The 21,977-nt window shown below is 39.8% G+C and overlaps 1 protein-coding gene across 4 annotated transcripts in view; it reads right to left on the minus strand.

Annotated features, from left to right (window-relative positions):
• Window positions 1-395: 395 nt before the first annotated feature.
• SLC12A4 (solute carrier family 12 member 4) overlaps window positions 396-21,977 on the minus strand; it is a gene marked incomplete at its 5' end in the record, with an annotated part of 44,817 nt that continues 23,235 nt past the window's right edge. For all 4 annotated transcript variants that reach the window (XM_083870063.1, XM_083870064.1, XM_083870066.1 and 1 more), the window contains 21 exons: window positions 396-1,550; window positions 1,852-1,985; window positions 4,616-4,800; window positions 5,463-5,570; window positions 5,667-5,798; window positions 5,976-6,145; window positions 6,817-7,012; window positions 8,268-8,436; window positions 9,390-9,494; window positions 10,222-10,341; window positions 10,657-10,755; window positions 11,230-11,348; window positions 11,796-11,970; window positions 12,511-12,568; window positions 14,154-14,252; window positions 14,331-14,495; window positions 15,417-15,631; window positions 17,420-17,661; window positions 18,107-18,237; window positions 18,572-18,626; window positions 19,205-19,351. In XM_083870063.1, coding sequence (XP_083726189.1) covers window positions 1,459-1,550; window positions 1,852-1,985; window positions 4,616-4,800; window positions 5,463-5,570; window positions 5,667-5,798; window positions 5,976-6,145; window positions 6,817-7,012; window positions 8,268-8,436; window positions 9,390-9,494; window positions 10,222-10,341; window positions 10,657-10,755; window positions 11,230-11,348; window positions 11,796-11,970; window positions 12,511-12,568; window positions 14,154-14,252; window positions 14,331-14,495; window positions 15,417-15,631; window positions 17,420-17,661; window positions 18,107-18,237; window positions 18,572-18,626; window positions 19,205-19,351 — 2,916 coding nt within the window. In that variant the 3' untranslated portion in view covers window positions 396-1,458. The remainder of the gene's footprint in view (window positions 1,551-1,851; window positions 1,986-4,615; window positions 4,801-5,462; window positions 5,571-5,666; window positions 5,799-5,975; window positions 6,146-6,816; window positions 7,013-8,267; window positions 8,437-9,389; window positions 9,495-10,221; window positions 10,342-10,656; window positions 10,756-11,229; window positions 11,349-11,795; window positions 11,971-12,510; window positions 12,569-14,153; window positions 14,253-14,330; window positions 14,496-15,416; window positions 15,632-17,419; window positions 17,662-18,106; window positions 18,238-18,571; window positions 18,627-19,204; window positions 19,352-21,977) is intronic.

The raw sequence follows: 21,977 nt of genomic DNA on the forward strand, positions 1-21,977 counted from the left end.
CCACCAGAGCAGAACTAGCACACCACCCAGCAAGAGCCCATAGGACAGCAATGTGTCAATTCCCACCTTTCTTCCAGTTCTCTGGGGCATTAGTTCACACCTGTGAACTAAGAAATCTTGAGGGGGTATCAGCCTGTGTGTGTTCAATAGTCCACAGGTGCAGAATTCTGTTTGGCTGTGGGTTCTGGCAGTGCCCCAGAGGTTTGACTCCTCAGCACACACCCAGCTGCTCTCGAGTCTAAGCTGGCAGCTCCCCTGTGCAGGACTTGTGCCACCTGGGTGAGCACCCAGCCCCTTGACCCTCACCTGGTGGCTCCAGCAGTGCCAACGTTGGGGCAGGGCAGGGAGAGGCTCCTCCTGCACGATCCACCCTCACACACAGAACAGAGAGCGGGTTCAAAGTGTATGCAACATTTTATTGAAAAAATACGAATGTTCTGTACATAAGGTACAACTTAATGGGCTTGATAAAATCTCCAGAGACTTATTGGTTAATATAGGTCTTCTTTTCCTCTCGTCCCTCTAAGGGCATAAAGCATACAATGAAGCAGCAGGTCCCCTGTACTTGTGCAAGTGCAATCCCATCGCTGTGCGTGCAGCATAAGCACCTGGCTCTACACGGGACTCCAGCATGCTCAATGTACTTTTGATGGATGGTCTGCAAGATATTTAAAGCATGGAAGAACTGCACAGGACTTGTCCTTCAGTCCACTGGTGATTCAGAATTTATTGTGAGATCTCTGTTCTCCTAAACAGTCTGCATATCCAATATTTCTGACAAATAAATACAAAAATAAATAGGGATCTGGCCTCACAGAACCTGAAGTCTCAGAAGCAACAAAACTTTTAGCAAGCTACATACATAATTTCAACTATATCAACATAATTTATTTAAATCTCTATCAATAAATGTATTAAAAGTATAAATTCTTACCCAATACTGAGAGTTTAGTTCTGGAAATAAACCCAGAAAAGGAAAGCTTTTTCAGTCCTCTCTTACAATTTAGTGTGCTCTTAGAAAATGCTTTATAGCTGAACTTCAGCAGAAACTAGCTGCTATATAATGCACTTCTATCCCCCAAACCTAATATAAAAAGCTTTTTAAATCTTTTTACAGTAACTGGCTTTCATGTCCTAACTTTACATACAGTTACTAAAAATACTGCACGTAGCAGTGCTGACTAAAAATAGGTTTAGTGTTAAAACTACATGCACAAAGGCTGGGGTACCAAAGCAGAAACTGAATAATGTGGCAGCTTCACAATTCATGTTGCTAATTGGATGGTGTAACAAATACTGCAATCCCAAAAGATATGTATGTTGCAAATGGAAAAACAATGAACAGGACTGGATGAGGAGAAAGTGAGGCAAAAAAACCTTTTCTTCTTCTCCGTTTAAAACTGGAATGTCCGTAATGGCCAAGAAGATAAATGTAGACCAGGGTTAGAAGCTTCTAAATCAGGAGTAAATGGTGATGACTTCTCGGCCGCCACCTCTAACAAGTAATACTCTCTCCAGACCCTCAGTCAAGACTTCCAGAAACTCCATGTCTGTTTCAGTAAAGTTAAGGACAATAAGTATCAAACCCAAAACACACAGGGATTAGACCAGGGTCAGCTCACAGCCCCAGTTCTGGTCACAGTGCAAGTACCCCTCTAATTATCAAAATACTGTGAGTTTGTGGCACTTTTTCCTTTAAGCAATTACCACCTTACAGCCACAAGCCAGTATCCTCCACTCAGGGGACACTGTCACATATTACAGCTCAACAGCAGGGGTGGCCAAAGGAATTCAAGAGAACAGATTAAAGAAAAACTCTGTGTGTGGCCCAGGCCTTGCCTGAAAGGATACAATTTTCATCTCCATCAGTATTCTTTGGAGGACCAGGCATGTTCAGGAGCACAAGTCTGGCATCATGAGATCTATTTACAATGACTTCATTCAGCTTCACTGCTGTGTGCATCCTTCGGACATTAGACTGGTTCCTGTAGAAGAAGCACATTCAGACTCACTGTTAGAAACACACCTCTGAACACTGAATTATTAAAAAGGTCCTTTAAAAGCACACTCAAATCTCCTAAATACTCTGTTAAATGTCAACTCAGCACAGTGATTTTCTTCACACTTTATGATGAAGATACAAAAGACACTTCCCAGACTTACTCAGGTACAGCTAGTCCGCTGGTTTTGGGATCTCTGGAGTCAAGTCTCCAACTTACAAAGTTACACTGCTTTTCAAAAAGCATACTTGATAAAGATGATTTAGTGTTGTGTAAGAAATTAAAACACAGTTGGCACGAGGGGATGTGCTCTTCCAGCAGGCAGAGCCTTCCCCCAGGGCAGCCCTGCCCTGGCAGCCCAGCCAGGCACCTCTCCAGATTCAGCACCACCCAACTCCCCCACAGCCTGGCAGCCAAGCAGAGCCTGGCACCATCATGCTCAGCCCAACTTCCCAGGAGCACACGTCCTTCTTGGTGGCTGAACAGCAGTTGGCATCTCCAGAGAAAGGCTGGGCTGCTACAGATTGCAGTCACACAACAGGGAGATAAAGGATGGCAGCCTAGAGCAGGCTGGATGTAAGGGGCTTTTCTGCTGTGTTGTAAGGATGTTAAGCTCTCCTTCAGGACACTAATCAACCTCTCTGCCTGGCTGTTTACAAGAAACACTTCTACCCAGGTGTCTAAAATCTCAATCACACTTTCAAACTTGAGTAGCCACTTAGTTCAAAAGTAAGGGGAGAAAAGGGAAATAGGTGCAGCTTAATCTCTTCTGCCTCCGTTCCATAAGAATACAGACTAAGAGAGGTAAAAGCATTAATTATTTGGGATATATTAACACAAAATAACACCAATTCATGCAGGAACAAAACTCAAAAGTAACCTTTGAGGATTTCAAGCCAGGGAATATTTCCTTCTTACAGGAAATCAACCAGTATTATGGTAACATAAAAGGAAATACAATATAGAAATAAACTTATCAAAAGAAAAATATATTTATACTTTTGAGGCTTTTTCACTTGAGCTTTTCTCTTCATTTTAATACAGTAAAAATAAGTATTAGTAGAAACAAATGAAATATGAATCTGTGGTTTCATTGATTCAGCTTTGTATGATGAATGAAACCCTTTAGTAACCTTGCTGCTCTTCTGAAAATTCAAATTTGCAAATAATTTATATAAACAGAAAGAAGAAGATGGGGTGGGAAAAACCATGCTTACTATGCTAACAGAATAATTTACCCACTGTGAATTACTCTCTGTTAACTTCATGTTCTTATTTAATTTGGAGCAAGGACACCGTCTTCACCACATCAGCTTCAGAAAGCCAGGGACAACACTGAGGCCGGATTATGTTTACAGGAAATGAGGAGAACACCAGCAGCAGGAACATAACAGTTGTTAGCTATGCATAGTTTTGGAAAGGGAGTTGAAAACTAAAGGTTTGGTTTTCCCTGAAGTGATATTTAAAACTGGCATCTCCCCAGTGATTTGAAGGTGTAGGCTACAAGAAAGGGCTTGTTTGGTGCCCAGAAACTGCCAGAAATATCATCCTAGCAGTGCTGTGGAATGAGAGCTTCTCTAAATGAGTGATGTTTCCTTCTGCTTGTGCCATACTCTGCTTAGGAAAATAAGTTCAGGCTGGAATTGTTTTCTATCCTTAGTTCTCATCAGGACAACTCTTGTAGTTTGTTACATCCTATTTATAATGATACTTAGCTTAAGTAGCTAATCCTGTTCCTTTTAAAACATTGCTTAGACTGCTCAACTTTAGTGCCTTTTTCCCCCATCAGTACACAGTTTTCCTGCTCTTAGCTGAGAAAATTAAGTCTTTCCTCTCAATCATCTTAATGTACTTCTAATTTAAATAACAAACTTACAAGATTTCCCACCCTCTGAAAGCATGGAAGAGGAAAAAGTACAGGTAGTTAACACCAAATTCAGCAGAATTTCTACAGTATGATTCAGCCTAAAACAGATTTGAACTCTGATTTATGAGGAAGAAAAATCTGGAACTTTGCCAAGTATGCAAAACTGACTGAGCTCTTCATGTGAGATGTAGGACATCAAAGAAGTCACAGGAGATGCACACAGTTTACACAAAGCCAAAATAGACCTTTCCTTCTCACTCTTCAGGGGGCACACACAGTACCACAGCTGTTGTTACATGTCAATGCTCCTGCAGCAGCAAGTCTCAGAGGGTTTAATCACACACAGATGTTATTGCAAGTCATTCATCACCATCTCCACAGCTCCTTCCTTTATGTGTTAAACATCCACACTACACACTAGACAGTAAAAATATCATCTTTTTTTTAAATTCTGATTAGAGCAGTGAAATTATCAGTGTGTTTTATTGAGCTATTTGGGAGATAGGAGGGAAGGTGTTACAGGATTTAACAGTTCCAATTCAGAATTTGGCTATACCAAGGAAATATTGCGGGAGATGTGCACATTTGATTGGTTAGAGATTTCTAGGGAGGCTAACTGCTGTCTTTTCATAGCCAGGTCTCAATGTTTATAGCACAAGTCCAAACCAAGGATTAGGAAACAAAAGATAATTAAAGGACACATGCAGAGCTTCAAGAGATGCAAAGTGTAGACTGAGACAGGACTCACGGCTTAATGGTGATGAGATCTCTAAAGCTCCCCACAGCACTGCCCCGGTTCCGCTTCTCAGCGTCACATTTCTCTTTTGTCCAGGTCATCTGGATATTCTCAGGAACAGGGTCTGCCTCATCTTCCTCATCTGAGTAGAGGCTCTCCAGACGTGCTACTGAATGTCTGTCCTTTACAAGCTGAGCCTGGAAGGCACATGAGTGACAAGGTGAACTCAGAGACTTTATTTTATGCTACCTGGTGCCCTTTAAATAATTACAAACTTTTTGTTCCATTGTATCTTTTATTTTGCTCACTCAATATAGCCTTCAGCGGAGTTCTGATACCAGGCATCTGCCCTAGCTGAAAGTCTTACATACCAAACTGACTTTTAACAGTTTTGATGGGTGTAAACCAAGCAGAATTTGGACTGACAGAAGCCTGTATCTCTACAATAAAAAAATACCTAGATCACTTCATGACATAGTCAGAAACAACAGACAAGACTGATCCAAAATTGACATCTAAAAATAAAACTTGACAAAACACATGCAGAAAAGATGGATCATCTGTCATAGCTACATGTCATAGACATCATAGTCATGTGTCCTGTAAGTCCAAACTGGAAAGATCTTCAGTAGGAAAACAGGATATGCTAAAAATTCAGACAAATACCGGATATCCCATATAAAGAAAAAAACAATTACATGCAATTTTGGGAAACAAAAAAAACTACACTAAAAGTATTTCCTTACATCTTCAGAGCACTGGAGTTAAATTTAAGCAGCAGCTGTGTAACACACTACTAGGAAGGTACTTTGTGTCATCCCCCTCAGCAGCCCATAGAGAACAAACAGAAATGACATACCTCCCTTTCCCTCTCAGTTTTTGTCAGCCTCATTTGCCTCAGCATCTGAGATCTCTGCTCCATCATAAGAGTTCTCTCATAAGTATATGCTGAGATATCACTGTTGTGCTGCAGAAATAAGGACAAATATTGTGCTTGTAACCAAGTAATAACCAAACATCACCATGTGCATAACAAAGTGAAAAATGGGCTCAATTCCCTTACCATTTCTACCACTTCTACCTCTGCCTCTATTCGGAGTTGATACAGGAAAGTAGCCAAATCCTTCTTCATCTGGATGCTGTTATCATCCATCTGAGCAACAGTAAAAATTCTCATTTTGCATTTTCTCCAAACCTGATGAGGGAACACAAACTCTCAGTTATTTGAACCAATAATACTTTGCCCTACAAAACAGAAACTTAGCAACATATCCACTCCCATTTATCAATACAGGCTCTACAACTGGACCACGTTTCTTTAAACTAAAGAATGCAGAAATAGGTGGGAGACATTCTCTGTGTAGCTGCTTACTTTGTGCTGTTTGAGAAGAAAGGGAAGCAACATCAACATGCCTCCATCATGCACAATCCACCAGACATCAATGTTGCCTTCGTTGTAACGCTCATGGTTACTGGGGTAGAAAGACACATTTTTGGGGACCAGCAGAGCCAGATGAGCTGCAGTTGTGCAGCGAACAGTACCTGCCCAGGAGGGGAAGAACACAGTTACTTTCAATTCTGCAAGAGTCATTTGTGGTTCAAAAAAATGCTACTCACTGAGCAAGTGTCAGTAAACTGTAAAAGTCATCACTTAAATAAAGAAAAGTATGTACAGCAAGGCTTGCACAGACAGGTCAGTCCAAGTGACAAATAAAGCAGACTCACAGGAACACAAACCTTATTTCACACTCGAAAGAAAAGCAGCAACCTTCAAAGCTAAGTATGAGGAGACAGCATCTGCTCTGTTCTAATTTGATTAACTGGAGCACAGTAGAAGGAGAGAGATAGAGGCAAGGAGAGTGTTATCCACTAGTGAAGGATAGGTTAGAACCAGTGACAAAACAGATTATCTAGGAAACAAATTATGGTTTGCCCCAAAACCAGCATGTCTCATGCCTGTAATTTTTTAACCATACATTAGACACATGAGTTTTAGCTGCTAGATTAATCTTTGAAGATCTTTCTTAGGTCTTTTACCTACAGGAACTAGTGTTTCAAACAGAGCAGTTTTGTGAGAAAATAACTGTTTCTCCATCAATACTAGAAAAAAAAGACAAACTCAAAACCAATCTTACAAGGATTCTGTTAAAATCCCCTGTGTGTACCATGTGTGTAATAAACATCTCTGTTCACACCAAACCTTTAAAGCTCACCTATAAATGTCTTCCAAGACCTTGGATCTTCACTCTGTCTCCAGCCATAGGGCCACCCCAAAACCACAGTGTTGTGCTTCATGCCACCAAGTCCACAGGACTGGATCAAGTGAGCAATTCCTTCTCGAACTTTATTGGCCACAACTACTTGACAAAATCCTTTAACCTTCTCAATTTCCATCATGTTCTTAATAGTCTGTAAGACAGACAAGGAAAAAAATCTCAGTTTTCCTTTCCAAAAGGAACTCCTAATATTTCTCTGTCATGAGATTACAATGTAAATTCCTGGTTCACATGTCCATAGGTAAAGCATATTATAATGTAAAGTTCTGCTCATCAGGTTTCCTTAATAAAACAAAAGAGAAAACACCCATTTGTTTAAAACACAATTTCTTTCCAAACATAATTATTTCTAACAGATAAAAGTAAGGATTTTTTGGTTTGTGCTATCATCTCTTATACATAGTAGTAGATAGTGATATCTGTGTTAGTATTTTACTTTCCATTTTCTAATCCTATAACACTCACCTTTTTAAACCCAAGGCCAGTTGACTTGATTTGGATTTCCAATTTCAGATTCCCATGTAACATGCTGTGTTATATTAAATTTACAAATATAAGCACCAAATCCCACATACTAGCAAGTATACCTTTTATTTGTTTAAAAACTAAATAAACTTGATCAACACATAGCCCATGAATTAATTTTCCCTTTGCAATAACATTTTTCTTACAGAAAAAGCCTCTGGGGAAGAAAAAAATATGCTGATGATATACAGATGTAAACAGAGCTAAGATGTCATGTTTACACAATGAGGAATATTAAATAATTTCTTTAAAAATTTTCAGGACCATCCTTCAATGCTTTTTGTAATAAATTTATCAACACACCTTAAAAGAACACATTTGCTAAGTTTAACAGCTACTGAAATCACAGAATCACAGGGTTTGAAAAGACCTTTGAGATCGAGTCCAACCCAGCTCTAACACCTCAACTAAACTATGGCACCAAGTGCCACATCCAATCTCTTCTTAAACACATCCAGAGATGGTGACTTCACCATCTCCCCAGGCAGACTATTCCAGTACTTAATCACTCTTTCAGTAAAAAAACTTTTTACTTGGAATACTCAGAAAACTAAATAGTCCTTTTCCCTCCATTAAGAGGCATACAGAAGCTTCTACAGTAATTACTTCCTATAAGGGAAGGCAGTTTTATGCAGTAAGGCTGTTTACAAACGTTGTGAGCATTGATCTTGCATTCCCAAAGGCACAACTGGCAGCTGAAACTTGTATGCAAGTCCTTTATTGAACAGCTGCAGTACTGCTGAACTTGTTCTGTGTTTCATGGAAGCCTGATCAAGATGCTTTGTTCCATGTATGATTAGGAAACAAAATTTTGCATTACCTGCCCACTCACCCCTTTCTACCTCAGGATTTAGGACACTGACCTGCTCAGCAGCTTGGGCTTCTCCATAAGTTTCCAAGAAATTCCCTTGGATGACTGATCCTATGATAGTCAAACCTTTACCAGCTTTCAGCTGGGATGCAAATGTTAACAGTCTAGGGTATTTCACATGCAAATCTTCATCAAGTTTCAGAAGCACCAGCAACTGAGGCCTAGAGAAAATAAAAAAAGACAACATAGTTTTAAACAAAATCTTTAACAATAATACATGTAAAAAACTGCCTCTCATCACTTACATTGTGCTTGAATATTAACTCTGAAACATTCTTCCTGTATCTCACACATTTGAGAGGTTTTACTAAATATTTTGTTTCTCTTGGTTAAAAGCAGATGTGAAACTGTGGGAATTCTGCTGCTGCACTGTGCTGACAGCAATAAAACCTGCTGATATACTCAGCTTGAGAGGCTTGAATTAGTGTTTTATTTACAGGCACGTGTTTCAAGGCTCTTTTAAGTACTATTGGAGCACATATAGTGTTCATACTGCAGAGCTGTTCTCCCAGATTTATCTGGATACTAGTGCCAAGAAAATATCTGTATTCTGTATCCAGAAACCTGGCATATGGAAAACACAAATATTTTCATCTAAACACAGATGCCACCTGACTTCTGTTTCTTAAGGTATTGTTACACAATCAATTGAATGGCTTTCTGTCTGGCTGAGCAAGCATAGTCTTTGATAGATTTCTATTGCTCTTGCTCAGAGCCCAAGGGCTGTGCAATGCCCAGCCAAGAGAAGGCTTCTTGTCCACTTAATCTGTTTTCAACACCAAGAAGGGATGACATCAGAAAAAATAATGTTGGTCACTGTTCATTTCCTGGCCTGCACACCTCTGTACTCACAGACCTCCAGTTTCCCCAGGTTCCACTTCTGAATTCACCAATCTGGAGTCCAGTTAAAGATCCAAAGGGCACTAAAGGTCTGCCCATACAGGGTCTACACAGCAAGGCTTGGCAGTGACAGGACAACTTACTGCGAACTCAACACTTTTTTTAATATTCTGGGCACATAAATCCATTCACACATCTTGTTTAGAGTCCAGTTTAATTCCTTTAGTGCAAGCAGACACCCACGACAGCCATTCCACCAGCCCAAGGTGAATACCTCCAGTTCTTGGTGTGTGGAGGGCCCTCCTCCAGCCTGAGCAAGGCGTATCTCGCTGCGCTCAGCGACAGCCCCCGGATGCCATCGCCCCACTCCTTCTCTGCTCTGTGAAGGACAAACACACGGCTCCACTTCACTGAACACTTACAGCCAGGCTATAGAGATATGAGCACCCTACAGAGAGTTTATTAACGTGACACACACCATGTATCATGTCTACATTTATCATTTGTACAGGAATGTCTGTCGTATCACAGATCACACAAGAAAAGTGAAAATGTTTCAGTAAAAAAAAAAATATATATATATATATATATGATGAATCACTATTCTGGGCTTAATTTGTAATCAACACTACGGAGAAGGCTTCCCAAGGATATACAAATATCTGGGATTTCAACACCCAATTTAGTTATTAGGCCAAGTTAAGTTATAAAGCCACACTACAGCCTGACTCCATCCAATGCTGATCTCCAGCAACCCAAGCTGCAGATTCAACTTTTCAAGGAACTGCTCTAGACAGACCTTTACACCAGATAAATTGGAATATAATGGTTGGCATCAGCTGTTCTGGGCCTGAAGTAATCATGTGCAATACACAGCAAGACAGATCCCAACCAGTTTTCTCCTTCCTGTGATTCATGTTTCACCTCACACCTTTAGAGGCTTAACAACAAAGTACTCCAGGGGCTTTTGCTTAGCAGTGACACAGTAAAATAATGAAAACAAGAATTAACTAATAAGGAAAGCCCTCCAAGTCATCTCTGGACAGTTCCTTTTCCAAAAGTGAAGACTAGAGATAATTCATTAAAGAAATCCAGTTAATACTTACCCTTGGTATTCAATGTACTTGTAAATCATGCCTGCAATCAGCATAGCTACCAAAGCATAATACCAAGATGAAATGAACATCAGTGCCAGGCAAATACTCATGCCTAAAAATGAGAGGGCCCTAAAACAAAAAGCAAAGGTATTAGTAAGTAGTGGGGCAGAAAAGCTTAAAAAACAAATCAATTACATTCTTGGTCTTTTATTCTTTAAACTGTCCATGCTAAACCGGCAGTGAAAGCAAAGCCTCCAGTGGATCTCCCCAGTCCCACCAGTTTCAGTATCCTGTTGTTAAAATGAAACTCTTGTGCCATGACATATCTGAGTCTGGCTCTTGTGTACAACTGATAATCAGAGAAATAAAAGATGCTCCCTGCCCTCCTGGAGGAGTTCTCAGGTGCAGACTGCAGGCTCAGGGAGGTGCCAGCCCCTCACTCACCAGTGGTAGTACTTGAAGCGGGGCCGCCAGTTGGGGGTTCGCAGAAGTGTCTGGACTGCACATGCAAGATTAACAAAGAGGTAACACATCAAGAAAAACCTGCAAAACAGAAGTGCAAGAACTTTTAGTACGCACATTTACAGATCCTAGCATATATTATAATTACATGATTGAATTCAAGTCAAAATCCCACTGCTCTGTCACCCTGTCCCCCTACTCCTCTGATTTTTATTAGCCTGAACTATCAGTATTAAGTAGCTAGAACAAGTTTTTAACTGGATCAAGTTAGATCTGTTCACAACATAGTGCTTTGTTCTGTGATTAAAATGTTTTTCCAAACCAAATAAACTTATAATAAAAACTTGCTTATTGCTAACAGAATACTCCAGAGCAGAAACAAATAGATTTGTTTGTAGAGCCTGAAGTCAGAGGATTCATAGCAATTACAGAAGTGGCACTCAGCTAATTTGCTTTATTGGTTTAAGATACAGTTCTGAAAGACAACCAAACTAGCAAAACTCAAGAGTATTTCTATTCCTCCATCCCCAAGATAGAAACCAGGCTGTTCCTTACATTGATAGAATTGGAGCCACCATGTCAAGTGAAGCAATAAGGATTCCTAACTCAGCAATTAATGCTGTTAACAGAAGAGCCCACGTCGGTTCACCATTCGCTTTTCCATGACCAAAGATCTGAAGAAACAGAAACATTTAGCATATCTTCCAGGTATTTCATAAGGTTGTAATGGGAAAAAAGCAAACTACATTTTTTTAAAATCAAGAGTCTCCTAAACTCTCCTAGGAGAGTTTAAAATCAAACTCTCCTAACATGCTTCCTTCTCTAGAGCAAGGAGTCAAATTATTCTACTGGCTTGCCATGCCTCAAAGAATTAGAGACTTCTTGATATGACTTGTATGACTTCTCGATAAAATTACCCCGTAAGTTAAGTTAAAAATCCTTAAAAGTATCCTTTGTTTTTAACAAAAGGAAAAAAAAATCCATCAAAATAAAGAATATTGCCCCTCACTTCAACACTGGGCAAACTGGGGAGAACAAATCTGAGAGCATAAAGTCAGAAATTTACGAGCAAGACAGCTGGTGAGGCAGTATGAGCAGAAAGCATTTTAAGGGGTACAAACCCAGAGGAAGGGGATGATGTTGTCCTTGGCTATGGCCTGCAGCAGGCGGGGGGCCCCGGTGAGGCTCTGCAGTCCTGCCCCACAGGTGGAGAAGAAGGAGCCGATGACGATGACCCAGGGCGAGGGCCAGGACAGGGTGCCCACCACCAGGTTCTTGTTCACTGCATCCCCGAACCTGCAGGCAGCACCACACTCAGCATCTGTTCTAAGGACTCTTTGTGACTCATGTTTGGGTTTTTTGGGTCAGTTTTAACACGTCATTTAAATATTATTATTAATAATACCATATTTTAATGTGCTGTACTATATTATTAATTATACTTTATTATTTTCTTAACTAGAAAACACAGAAAGTAGCAAATAATTTGAGTTACTTCTGACATGCAGATTGGAAGCATCTGCAGCTTGTTTTCAACGTTTCCTTATGCACATTTTAAAATTCTTGTATTATTATCACAACATTCTTTTTTTACTATCATCAAAAAAATGCAAGAACTATGACAAAAGATGGAAAATCTGAGGGTGCCAGGCCAGAAAATACCAAATGGAATATAAGAAGATTCCAAAAACAGTGTTTACAATTTGCACACAACTATGGTTTATAAGGCACCCAGAAGTAAAAAAATTAAAAAGGAGAAGAATGGGGCATACAGGCAAGAACACACACTGCAAGAAAGAGAAAACCAAAGAAGAGCATTAAATCAGTAACACTTACTTATCTCTCAGGACAACACCTTCTATGCAGGCTCCAAATAATAACACACAACTGAAGTCTGGAGGACAGAATGTGCTAAGGAAGTAGAATTTATTTAGACATGGCAGATGAAAGAATTGTGGAAAGGACAGTAAGTGCCTCCATCCCATGGCATTTACACTCCAGTTTCTCCACAGGTATGTGGTAAAGCTGGCAAGGACATTAATGTCTCACTGTTCACATACACCTTCTAATGTTACAGAGAAATGTTCTTCTAAGTATCAGTTTTTAAAAAGGACAAGTTTAAATGCTATGATAAAGGAGACAAAACCAAATGAAGCATTTTTATACTAAAATGTCAATTTAATCTCATTCTAGTACAGAAGTTGATACTAAAATCTTTCTCTCTCCCTCTCCTGTGTCTGAAGATAGTTTGAACATACAGCGAACCATTACCTTGCACATCCTTTTTTTGTATCTCTGCTGGCATTCACATCACCAATAAATAAACCAATAAATCTTTGACTATCAGGTTTGTCATTAACTGTTCTGCTTCTGCACTGGGCATGCAGGCTGTTTGGATCTGGCATTCCAGTAACATTTTTGATCTTGTGAATTAAGTCCACACAAATGATTAGATCTTTAATTCTACCCCTGAAATGTAGCTATAAGTTACAAATTGCAATAAAAGGAAAAACATTGCTCCTGAAAGTGACAGTGTCAGCCTCCCCCAGGGTGGCACATGAACATGGACACATCAGGTACCCACTGGGTGAGCCTGAGCTGCCAGCAGAGCTGGGGGTGAAGGCTGTGACCTGTTTTAATATTCATTATATCCACAGGAAATGCTGACTTCTTGGTACAAGGGTCAGTTCCCAAAGTGACAGCAGGGACAAGCAAGCTGGATCCTGATTTGCAGCTTGGCAAGTTTTGGCAAAAAACCAGGAATGAAACAGCAGAATTTCCAGGATAGTCATCATCTTGGCCAGCTGCTCTTTAGGTGAGACTGGAAAGCTCTTTTGACTTTTTATTTTTTATTTTCTGTGTTGATAAATTGTCCTCTAGGACACCAAGAGCTAGATAAAGCTGAAAGATTTTGGCTCATCTCCTATTGAGCAGGAGAAGAGAGATGAAGACAGTCTTTCCTAAGCAAAGCTCCTGTTGTCCTCAGCCCTGAAGAGCTGAAGAAACCCTTGGGAACATTTAGTCTAACTTCTGACTCCAGTTTATCTTGTTCTAAAATGTTCAAGAAAACCTATACTCCTTGAAGGTGCTCCAAAGAAAAGGCTTTTTTTTTAAAAAAAAAAAGGAACTAAAATTTATGAACACTCCCATTAAAGCCTGCCCTCATCTTAATGTTTCACTGCAACCTAAAACAAAAAATCTCCAAGTACACCACCAGCCTGAAAAGCTATAGATCACTGGGTAGCAAAGAACAGCCATGGGAATGCAAAAGAAAAGAACTCACCAAAAAAAGGGGGATGGAAAGTAACAGGATAATAATTACAATTCTTTCAGCTCAAGGATTAATATTCTGTTGTTGTTGTTGTTTTGGGATTTTTTTCTACTGGCCAATCATACTTGCACTGATAATTTGGCAAGGTGAAAGCAGTTCCAGAAATCAGATACAATGTACCAGCACTCAGGTAATTTTAAAAGGATACAGACTAGTGATGTGGTGACAATGGCAAGAATTGTTCCAACAGGGATGGATTTCTGTGCATCTTTGAGGTCCCCTGATCTGTTTGAACCAGCCATGATACCTGAAAATACATTTTGGTAAGATCACAGGAGGGAGGAAGCTCAGAGCCCCAGGAAGCCCCTCATGGCAGGATTCTCACCAGTCACTGAAGGGAAGAAGATGCCAACCAGCACCATGAAGGACGTGGTGATATCTGAAAGCACGTACAGGTGCAGATTGTTCTTCTGGCCTGCGACATCCACAGAGGGCTGATGTGCTCTGTCCAGTATCTCTCCTTTCTCCAAATAATTGCTCCATAAGTTGTCTTCAAAGTTATCATCACACCACAGAAAAGAAAAGCACATTTCAGTTCAAACCTGTTCTCATTATAATGGGTTTACAACTGAGGATTGCAAACGCAATTCAGTGATCAGCACAGGAATACCACAGATATGTATCAATAGCCTACAGAAGTCTAAGCAATTTAAACTTTACTATTACTAAAGGTAATATTCTTTTAACCTCATACCTATTTCAACCCAAGGAGGTACACTGAATATGTTTATGAGCCACCAGACCACACAGTAGCTCAGAAAATGCAAAGCAGCAATATCGACCAGTTTTCTAGACAGAACTGGGTTTGTTCGTCAGTCAGTGGAAGAATTACAGGATTATATGTTTAGCATTTGAAAGTTCACTAACAAATGCTGAGTCTTCTTGTAATCTTAGAAACTAGACTGCTGGTTTCTGTGAAAATAGGAACCTCCAGCATTCAGCACCTGCACAAAGCAGCTGCTCTCTGGTGTTCAATAATGAACACTTTTTAATTATACTTTATTCAGGAGTGGGCAAAGGAGACACACTATTTCTGTACAAGTGCTCTTATCTTTCAGGGCATAATCTTAACCTGTCTAAAGTAGAGAGCTGTCACTACAGAGTTCTGAAAAATTTTAATAGCTTATTCATGTTAGTATAATTTAAAATTACAGCTGACTTCATGCTGATATTATGAGATGAACAAGGGAAATTTAATCAATTTTACAAGAGACAAGTACTGTATCAGGAAAAAAGTTCTATCTTCTCTTTTTACAGGTAATAAGACTGGACTTGCTTTATTGAAGATAATTTTCTTCACTGTAATTACATTTCTTCATTTCTTTTTTCTTAACCAGCAGGGAAGAGTTTGACCCATTTCTGCTGCTCAGCATGCCTCCTCTTTAAGGGAAAAAAAAATGTTCTACCATACCTATTAAAATGCCACTAGCAGCTCCTGGAATTCCTGCTATCTCTGAGACATTGTTCATTAGGAAATATTCATCACAGTGCTCAGTGGTTAAGTTTGTGGTGTGGCAGAAGAGCTCCCAAAGCTTAGAGGCCACAGTTATGTTATCCTTAACTACAGTTTTGGCACAAACATCAAAGTGGTCTCTTGACAGAGTCCTGTTGCCCAACATGCAAATCCTGGAAGGGAAACATGAACACCAGAGTTATTGGATAGGAAAATGAAATTCACACTTGCCTATATTTATTCTTTTATATCATGTGGAAACTTCAAGCTGCTCTACTGTGCTACATCATTTCTCTCCTTCAAAAGGATGGTTGTAGCACAGCAAAGACTCACTCTATCTGTTCCCTTTAAGGGCCAGAAGTATAAAACTTCTTTTTTATTTATGGAATTTGATTGATTTATCTTAAACAATAAAAAGGGAACAATCAAGATATTTTGGGGGGATTTTTTTGTTGTTTGGGGTTTGTTTCCTTTTTTTTTTTTTATTAAACAGAACTACTGGAGTGGAAGAAATGTGAAGAGTACTAGAATTCAGATTACTAGATATTAGAATATCTAAAGATATTTGGATCTCATTAACCCAGTTTCTATATTGCAACACTTGAATTGCAATTTAGATTCAGAACTAGGAATATATATTAAAATCATAATAAGTAAAGGTTCTTCTTGCCAGCAGATACTGTGCTTAATTGTTAAAATCCTCCATTGCCTATTGCATCTCATCTAACCACAAACATCATTTATTTCAGCACTGAAAAAAATTTTAATCTACTTGTCCAAAGACAGGACAGTGATGTAATGTAACAGCTTCCTGCTACTAAAAGTTCATTCAGCTTTTCTTCCCACTGTCAGGAAACACCCACAGGAAAATAAATTTTCTTCCATTTTAATTGTTTCACAGGTCTTATTGATCACTGAAGACAGGAAAATGGAAAACATGGGGCTGTTTTTGCATGGTTTGCAAGCCTGAGAACTGTAACTTCCAAGAAGCCTTTCCCTACAAATTTAAAAATAAATACACTGTCTTCCTATTTCAGAAAGAAAAAAAAAAAAAAATACAGTCCAAGAAGGGAGATAGGGAAAACATTCAAAAACAAAACCAATCTAAGAGATAATGAGGGGGATGTAGAGCCATTGTTTTACTTCTACTGCTGTAAACCTTCACTGTTGTAAAACACTATAATCACTGGGCCTTAAATATCCAAAGGGAACACTTGAGGGCTGCAAGTGCTTAGTTATGGTCAAAGCATCTCAAGATGTGAATAATTATGCAGATCCAACTGCTGTATTTCCATTCCATTCATCTCTTGTCATCAGATCAACAAATACAGTTTGCATTCCTGGTAAAACATGCATCCACATTATTGCTGCTCCAGCTCCGAGTTCAAGAAGCTGATTCCATGTTTAGCTGCCAACATGCCCAGGAGCTCCTGCTGGGGCCAGGGCAGGCTCCTCACAGAGCAGGGAAGGGTTTTCTGGAGCCTCACACAGCCCCACACCACACTCCCAAGAGATGCTCAGTTTCTCAGCAAGGAGTTGACCACACCACGAATTTCCAACCACAAAGGCAGCACGTGGTGTCTGACTGACCTGGGGAAAAGGGACCTGCAAACTGCTCCCTAAGGACTGCACAGATCACCCAGCAACACCATCCCTCAAGCCCCAAGAGCTGCAGGCCAAGAGACTGGATTGGCTTTGCAGGAAGCAGAGCAGTGTCAGCCTCCATCAGCCTCACCACAAGACTTCCTTCTCTCAAAACACTTTAACAAGTGCAATAATATGTTCCTTTTAACCTAAGAAACTTCAGTTCCCACAGCTCTGCACACTGTCATTACAGACAGCTAAAAATATTGGAAGAAATTCACAAAAAAAAAGAAACTTCAACAATGTATCAGGCACAAGTAATCTACATTAAAGCCCAACTTCCAGACCCACAACCCCCACCCAGAGACATTACTCACGGAAATTCAGGGGGCTCAAAGATGGACTTGATGGCTCCAGCATAAATGGACAGGATGGATATCACTACACAGGCCAAGAAGAGGGAGGCAAATTTGTTCACATACTTCACACCCACGAACACCACCACTGCCATCAGGATGAGGAATACAGTGCCATACACCCTCATGTTGTTCAGCATGGCACTGGATGCGTCGTGGGCACCAGAGGGATGAAAAATTGCTGCTTGTGGCACAATATATGTCTGAAAGAGGAGAAGGCAAAAGTGAGCTGGGGAAACACCAGCACAGAACTCTGTCTGGGATCGTGCACCTCTACTAGAAATGTGAATCACTTTGCATGCTGCAGCACGGAATCTGCAGAACCTTCACTAGGAATCTTTTACAGGAAAAGTCAAGAGATAACAGCCCTCTCTGTGTCAGCAGTACAACTGAACCAATTTTATCAAAGATGAGTGTGAGTCTTGGATTAAGTCACACTTTCATCTGTGTTGTCAGAGGATCTCCCAGGCTGCAAACTCAGTGTGCAGCTTCTAAAGGGAAGCACTAGAGGAGAAGAACTGGACACCAAGGAACTGGAGACCTTCCAGTCTCTTCCTGTAAATGTCTATGCAAATATGGGACAAGAATACTGGGGCATTTTCTATATGTTATTTGTCTTTAAAGCAGGATCACTCTGGTACTACTCACCAATAAAATCTCAATGGCACCAAGGATATACATGGCTCCTGCAAATGTTGTTCCCAAATAAAAACACAGCCCTACAGCTCCACCAAACTCTGGGCCCAATGACCTAGATATCATGAAATAGGAGCCACCAGCTGTGAAACAAGAAAAGTGAGAGTAAAATTATAATTTATTGCTATAAGTGTTTAAATATTAACAAAAAGACTACAACAGAATTATATAGTGTATCTGGTATTTTGAGGTTCAACTGAAGTATCTTTTTTGCTAGCACATGGGAAAAAACCAAATCAATTGACCTTTAGCCTGATTGATAACAAAAAGAAATACTAGATTTGAATTCAGGATTTGTATTCTGGATTAAGCAAATTTCTCTAGAATAAAGCCATGTTAACATCTTATAGTGACTTAGGTTTGGGGGGATTTTTTTACCTTTTTAACACAACTGTGACATTTGCTAACTACCCTTACCTGGAACAACACCGTTCGTGGCAATTGCACTCATTGATATGGTTGTCAACATAGTCTGGGGAAAAAGGAAAAGGAAGCAATTGTGTCAACAACATTTTTTAAAACATAACTTATTTCTTGATAAAATAAAGCTGCCACTGCACATACAATACAGCATTTCTATTTATTCTGCCTGTCATTATCTAAAAGAAAACAAGGGCAGCAGGAATTTAATCACTGAGCTGTTGAGACTTCTGTTTGAGAGATGGCCCCTGCTTTATCAGGTCAAACAGTGGGTGTCTGCACACAAAGCAAGATAAGAGAATGCAGGTGTTCCTCCACCTGCAGAGCTGCAATTCCAACCAAGGCTGGTCCAGCAAAGCAGGCAGCCCTCAGCTGGGGCAGGCATGGAAAACAGCTATTTGCTGAACAAACACTATTTATAAGACTGTATTTACACTACAATTTGCCAGTGTAGAAGTAACAGTAAAAAAAAAAAAAAAATTAAAAAAATCCTGCAGCTACAAACATGGCAAAGGTGCCTGGCTTAAATCTGACTATTTTTTACACAAGCACCTACAATGCTGCCTCCCCAGGTTTCTCAGTAGTTTCACAGAGGTTATGTCAGATGCACTATTGTATCTAAGTACTTACACAACAGCAGCAAAGCAGGACAATCAGGAAGGACTGCAGAACTCCAGCCATTCCCACCATCCAAGTCAGCCGAAGGAAGAGAATGACCCCAAAGATATTCTGCATGCATGGCAAATACACCCCCATCAGGGTGCCCATGCTGGGTGACTGGGAAAAAAAAAAGTTGATATTCATTACCTGAAATTATTCAAAGCAGAAATAACCAAACAGGCCTTGAAGTTCAGTTTTTAAAGGGCAGAAACCTGGGAAACCTAAGGTGGACACACTCAAATACTGTTGTACTGGGACTTCCATAAAACACAACATAAACTCCAAAATCATGAATTTCTGAACAAAATACTGACCCTGTCACATACTGAAGTAATAATCCTCAGTATTTAACACTGATTAGTAACAACGGGAGATATATTTATTTGGTTTTTTGTAGATCCATAGAATTTTTAGTATGAAACGTGTTGAGTGCTGCAGACTCCAGATAAGATAGATCTTTACTGCCCAGAGTTCACAAATCAGTTTCAAGAAAAACATACTTTTGTCATTTTACAACTATAAAAGATTTGGAAGCAACCTGGAGATATGGATAATGTATTTTCTTCCATTTTATATATTCCATATAAAACTAATGGTTCTACCCTTCCTTAAGTTCAATGTCAGCATCAGACTCTGAATTACTTTTCACAGTGACTGAGAAAACACAAGCTCCTGACTTCACAGGAGCTGCAGATGACTGGCCTTCCACATTGCATCCTGCAGAATAATCATCTAAAATAATGGCATCAAAGTGCCACTGGTAGGGGCTTTATTTCAAGGAATATAAAAATGTTTGTTGCATTGGTACACCTGGCACCAGCAGCATTTCAGAGTCCCAAATCTCTGTGGTTTCCTGCCAAGGCATTTCATTGCTTCTGCTTTTTAAGGTTTCCTTTTGCATTTAAAATTAGACTGAATTCTAAAACACAGGGGGAATAGAGTGTCACTTCTGAAAGGCTCACCCCTTTTCATACTCCCTTCCATAAATAAACATGAATTCCAAAACATATTAGATAGTCAGCATTTAAAGAAGCTCTTGAACGATCATTCAAATGAGGAGGATATTAAAGGGAGATGACAAAACTTGTTCCAATTTGACTCCAGCATTAACTAGATGCAAAAGTAAATAGCACCTTTATAGACACATGAAGTCATGAACCCACAACAGTATGTAAGACAAGCAACAAAATGTGTGCCAAAAACTTTACATAAGGTAATTCAAAAGTATATTTCACTACATAAAGCAAAACCCTTAAAGAATGACATGTTTATAAGATCACCAGGTCAAAAGCAACCAAGGAATCTTCTGTTTCAACTTGCAATTACATGTTACAATCCAGAATCTCCTCCTCTGCAATAGAAACCTGCCCTGCCAGACATGAAACAAAACTGTGCCCAAGAACATGATCTGAACTGTTCTTCGTTAAGAGTGTCAGGAGCTGCTGACTGAATTTTTGAAGTCTTGCTCCTAACACAGGAGAAGTGAATGGACCATGGTTATTGTGTTTTCTACATGACAGTCCTCCACACACTACGAAAGCAGGTGAGATTTCAGCCTGCCCTTTACACACATCCCATCACCTGCTCCCTTTGCATAAGAATCCACTTTAGCTCAGCTCTTTCCTATCTTCTGCCCTAGTGGTCCCTGCAGCTTTGCTCCACTGTTCCATTATCTTCTCCCTCTCCCTCCCCAGTGGCCTCTTAAGCCTATCAAGTTACCAGCTCACTTCCACCACAGAAGAAAAGCTGTGCATTAGTTGTACACTCGTGAGACCACTGCAGAGCAGAGCAGCCTAGGAAATGCCCAAGTGTCTGCCCAAGCAAGAACTACTAAGTGTATCTCAGGCATGAGAGTTTAGTCTGGATTATCTTACTTGGTGGGGAAAAAAATACTCATAAGAAAGAACTATTTACAAATATTACTTGAACCAGCTTGTTCACAGAAACATTTAACACCAGTAATCTGCCCTGACTTGATCCTTTTTTATAGCATCTAATCATTACTAAGTGATACTAAACCACTGCTGAACTTTCAACAGAATGTGACCTGAAACAAGGATATCATTATGTTCAACCTCAACAGCAACCACATGAAAAAACGTAACACCCCCTGCTGCACAAAGGAAATAGAAGAGAGACATTTTGAAGAACAGTTTTAGAACAACCAAGAAGGGACAGAAAAATCTCGAAAACAGTCTCAATTTCAGTGATGTAGATCATGTTTCTGTTCACTCTCATCAGCTGCAGACACATAATTTATGTAAATATTGATCTGAGTCTGAAGGACACTATTTCCATTGTGCCAGTGTGATGGGTTATTAAAGCACTTGGCTGCAGGGCTGAGGGACATTGATCAGCAATGACAGCTCTCACAGCTGCTCTGTAGCATGAGGACAGACAGCAGCACAGAAATGAACTGCCTGGTTAAAGATACATGAACTAAAACAGTTTATCTAATTTTTTTCCATCATGAGAAGGGGATATTTCTATAGCACTGTGACTGTTAAGTGGTTTATTGCAAGACTGTATTTAGAAAAGAAAAAGCAACCCAATTTCCACCTTATTACATTGGAGTTGTGTCAATTTTACCTGATGTGTACCTAACAGAAAATGCTACTACCAAAAGTATTTAGTGGGGTTGCTGAAACAAGATAATATGTTCATATTAAGATGTCTTGCACTGAAATGAAATTAATCTGAAAGCACATGATTTGGCAATCAGGGCTGTGCCAGGTCCCAAAAG

This window comes from Zosterops lateralis, assembly GCF_965231275.1.
Source record: "Zosterops lateralis genome assembly, chromosome: 12".
Classification (NCBI taxonomy): domain Eukaryota; kingdom Metazoa; phylum Chordata; class Aves; order Passeriformes; family Zosteropidae; genus Zosterops; species Zosterops lateralis.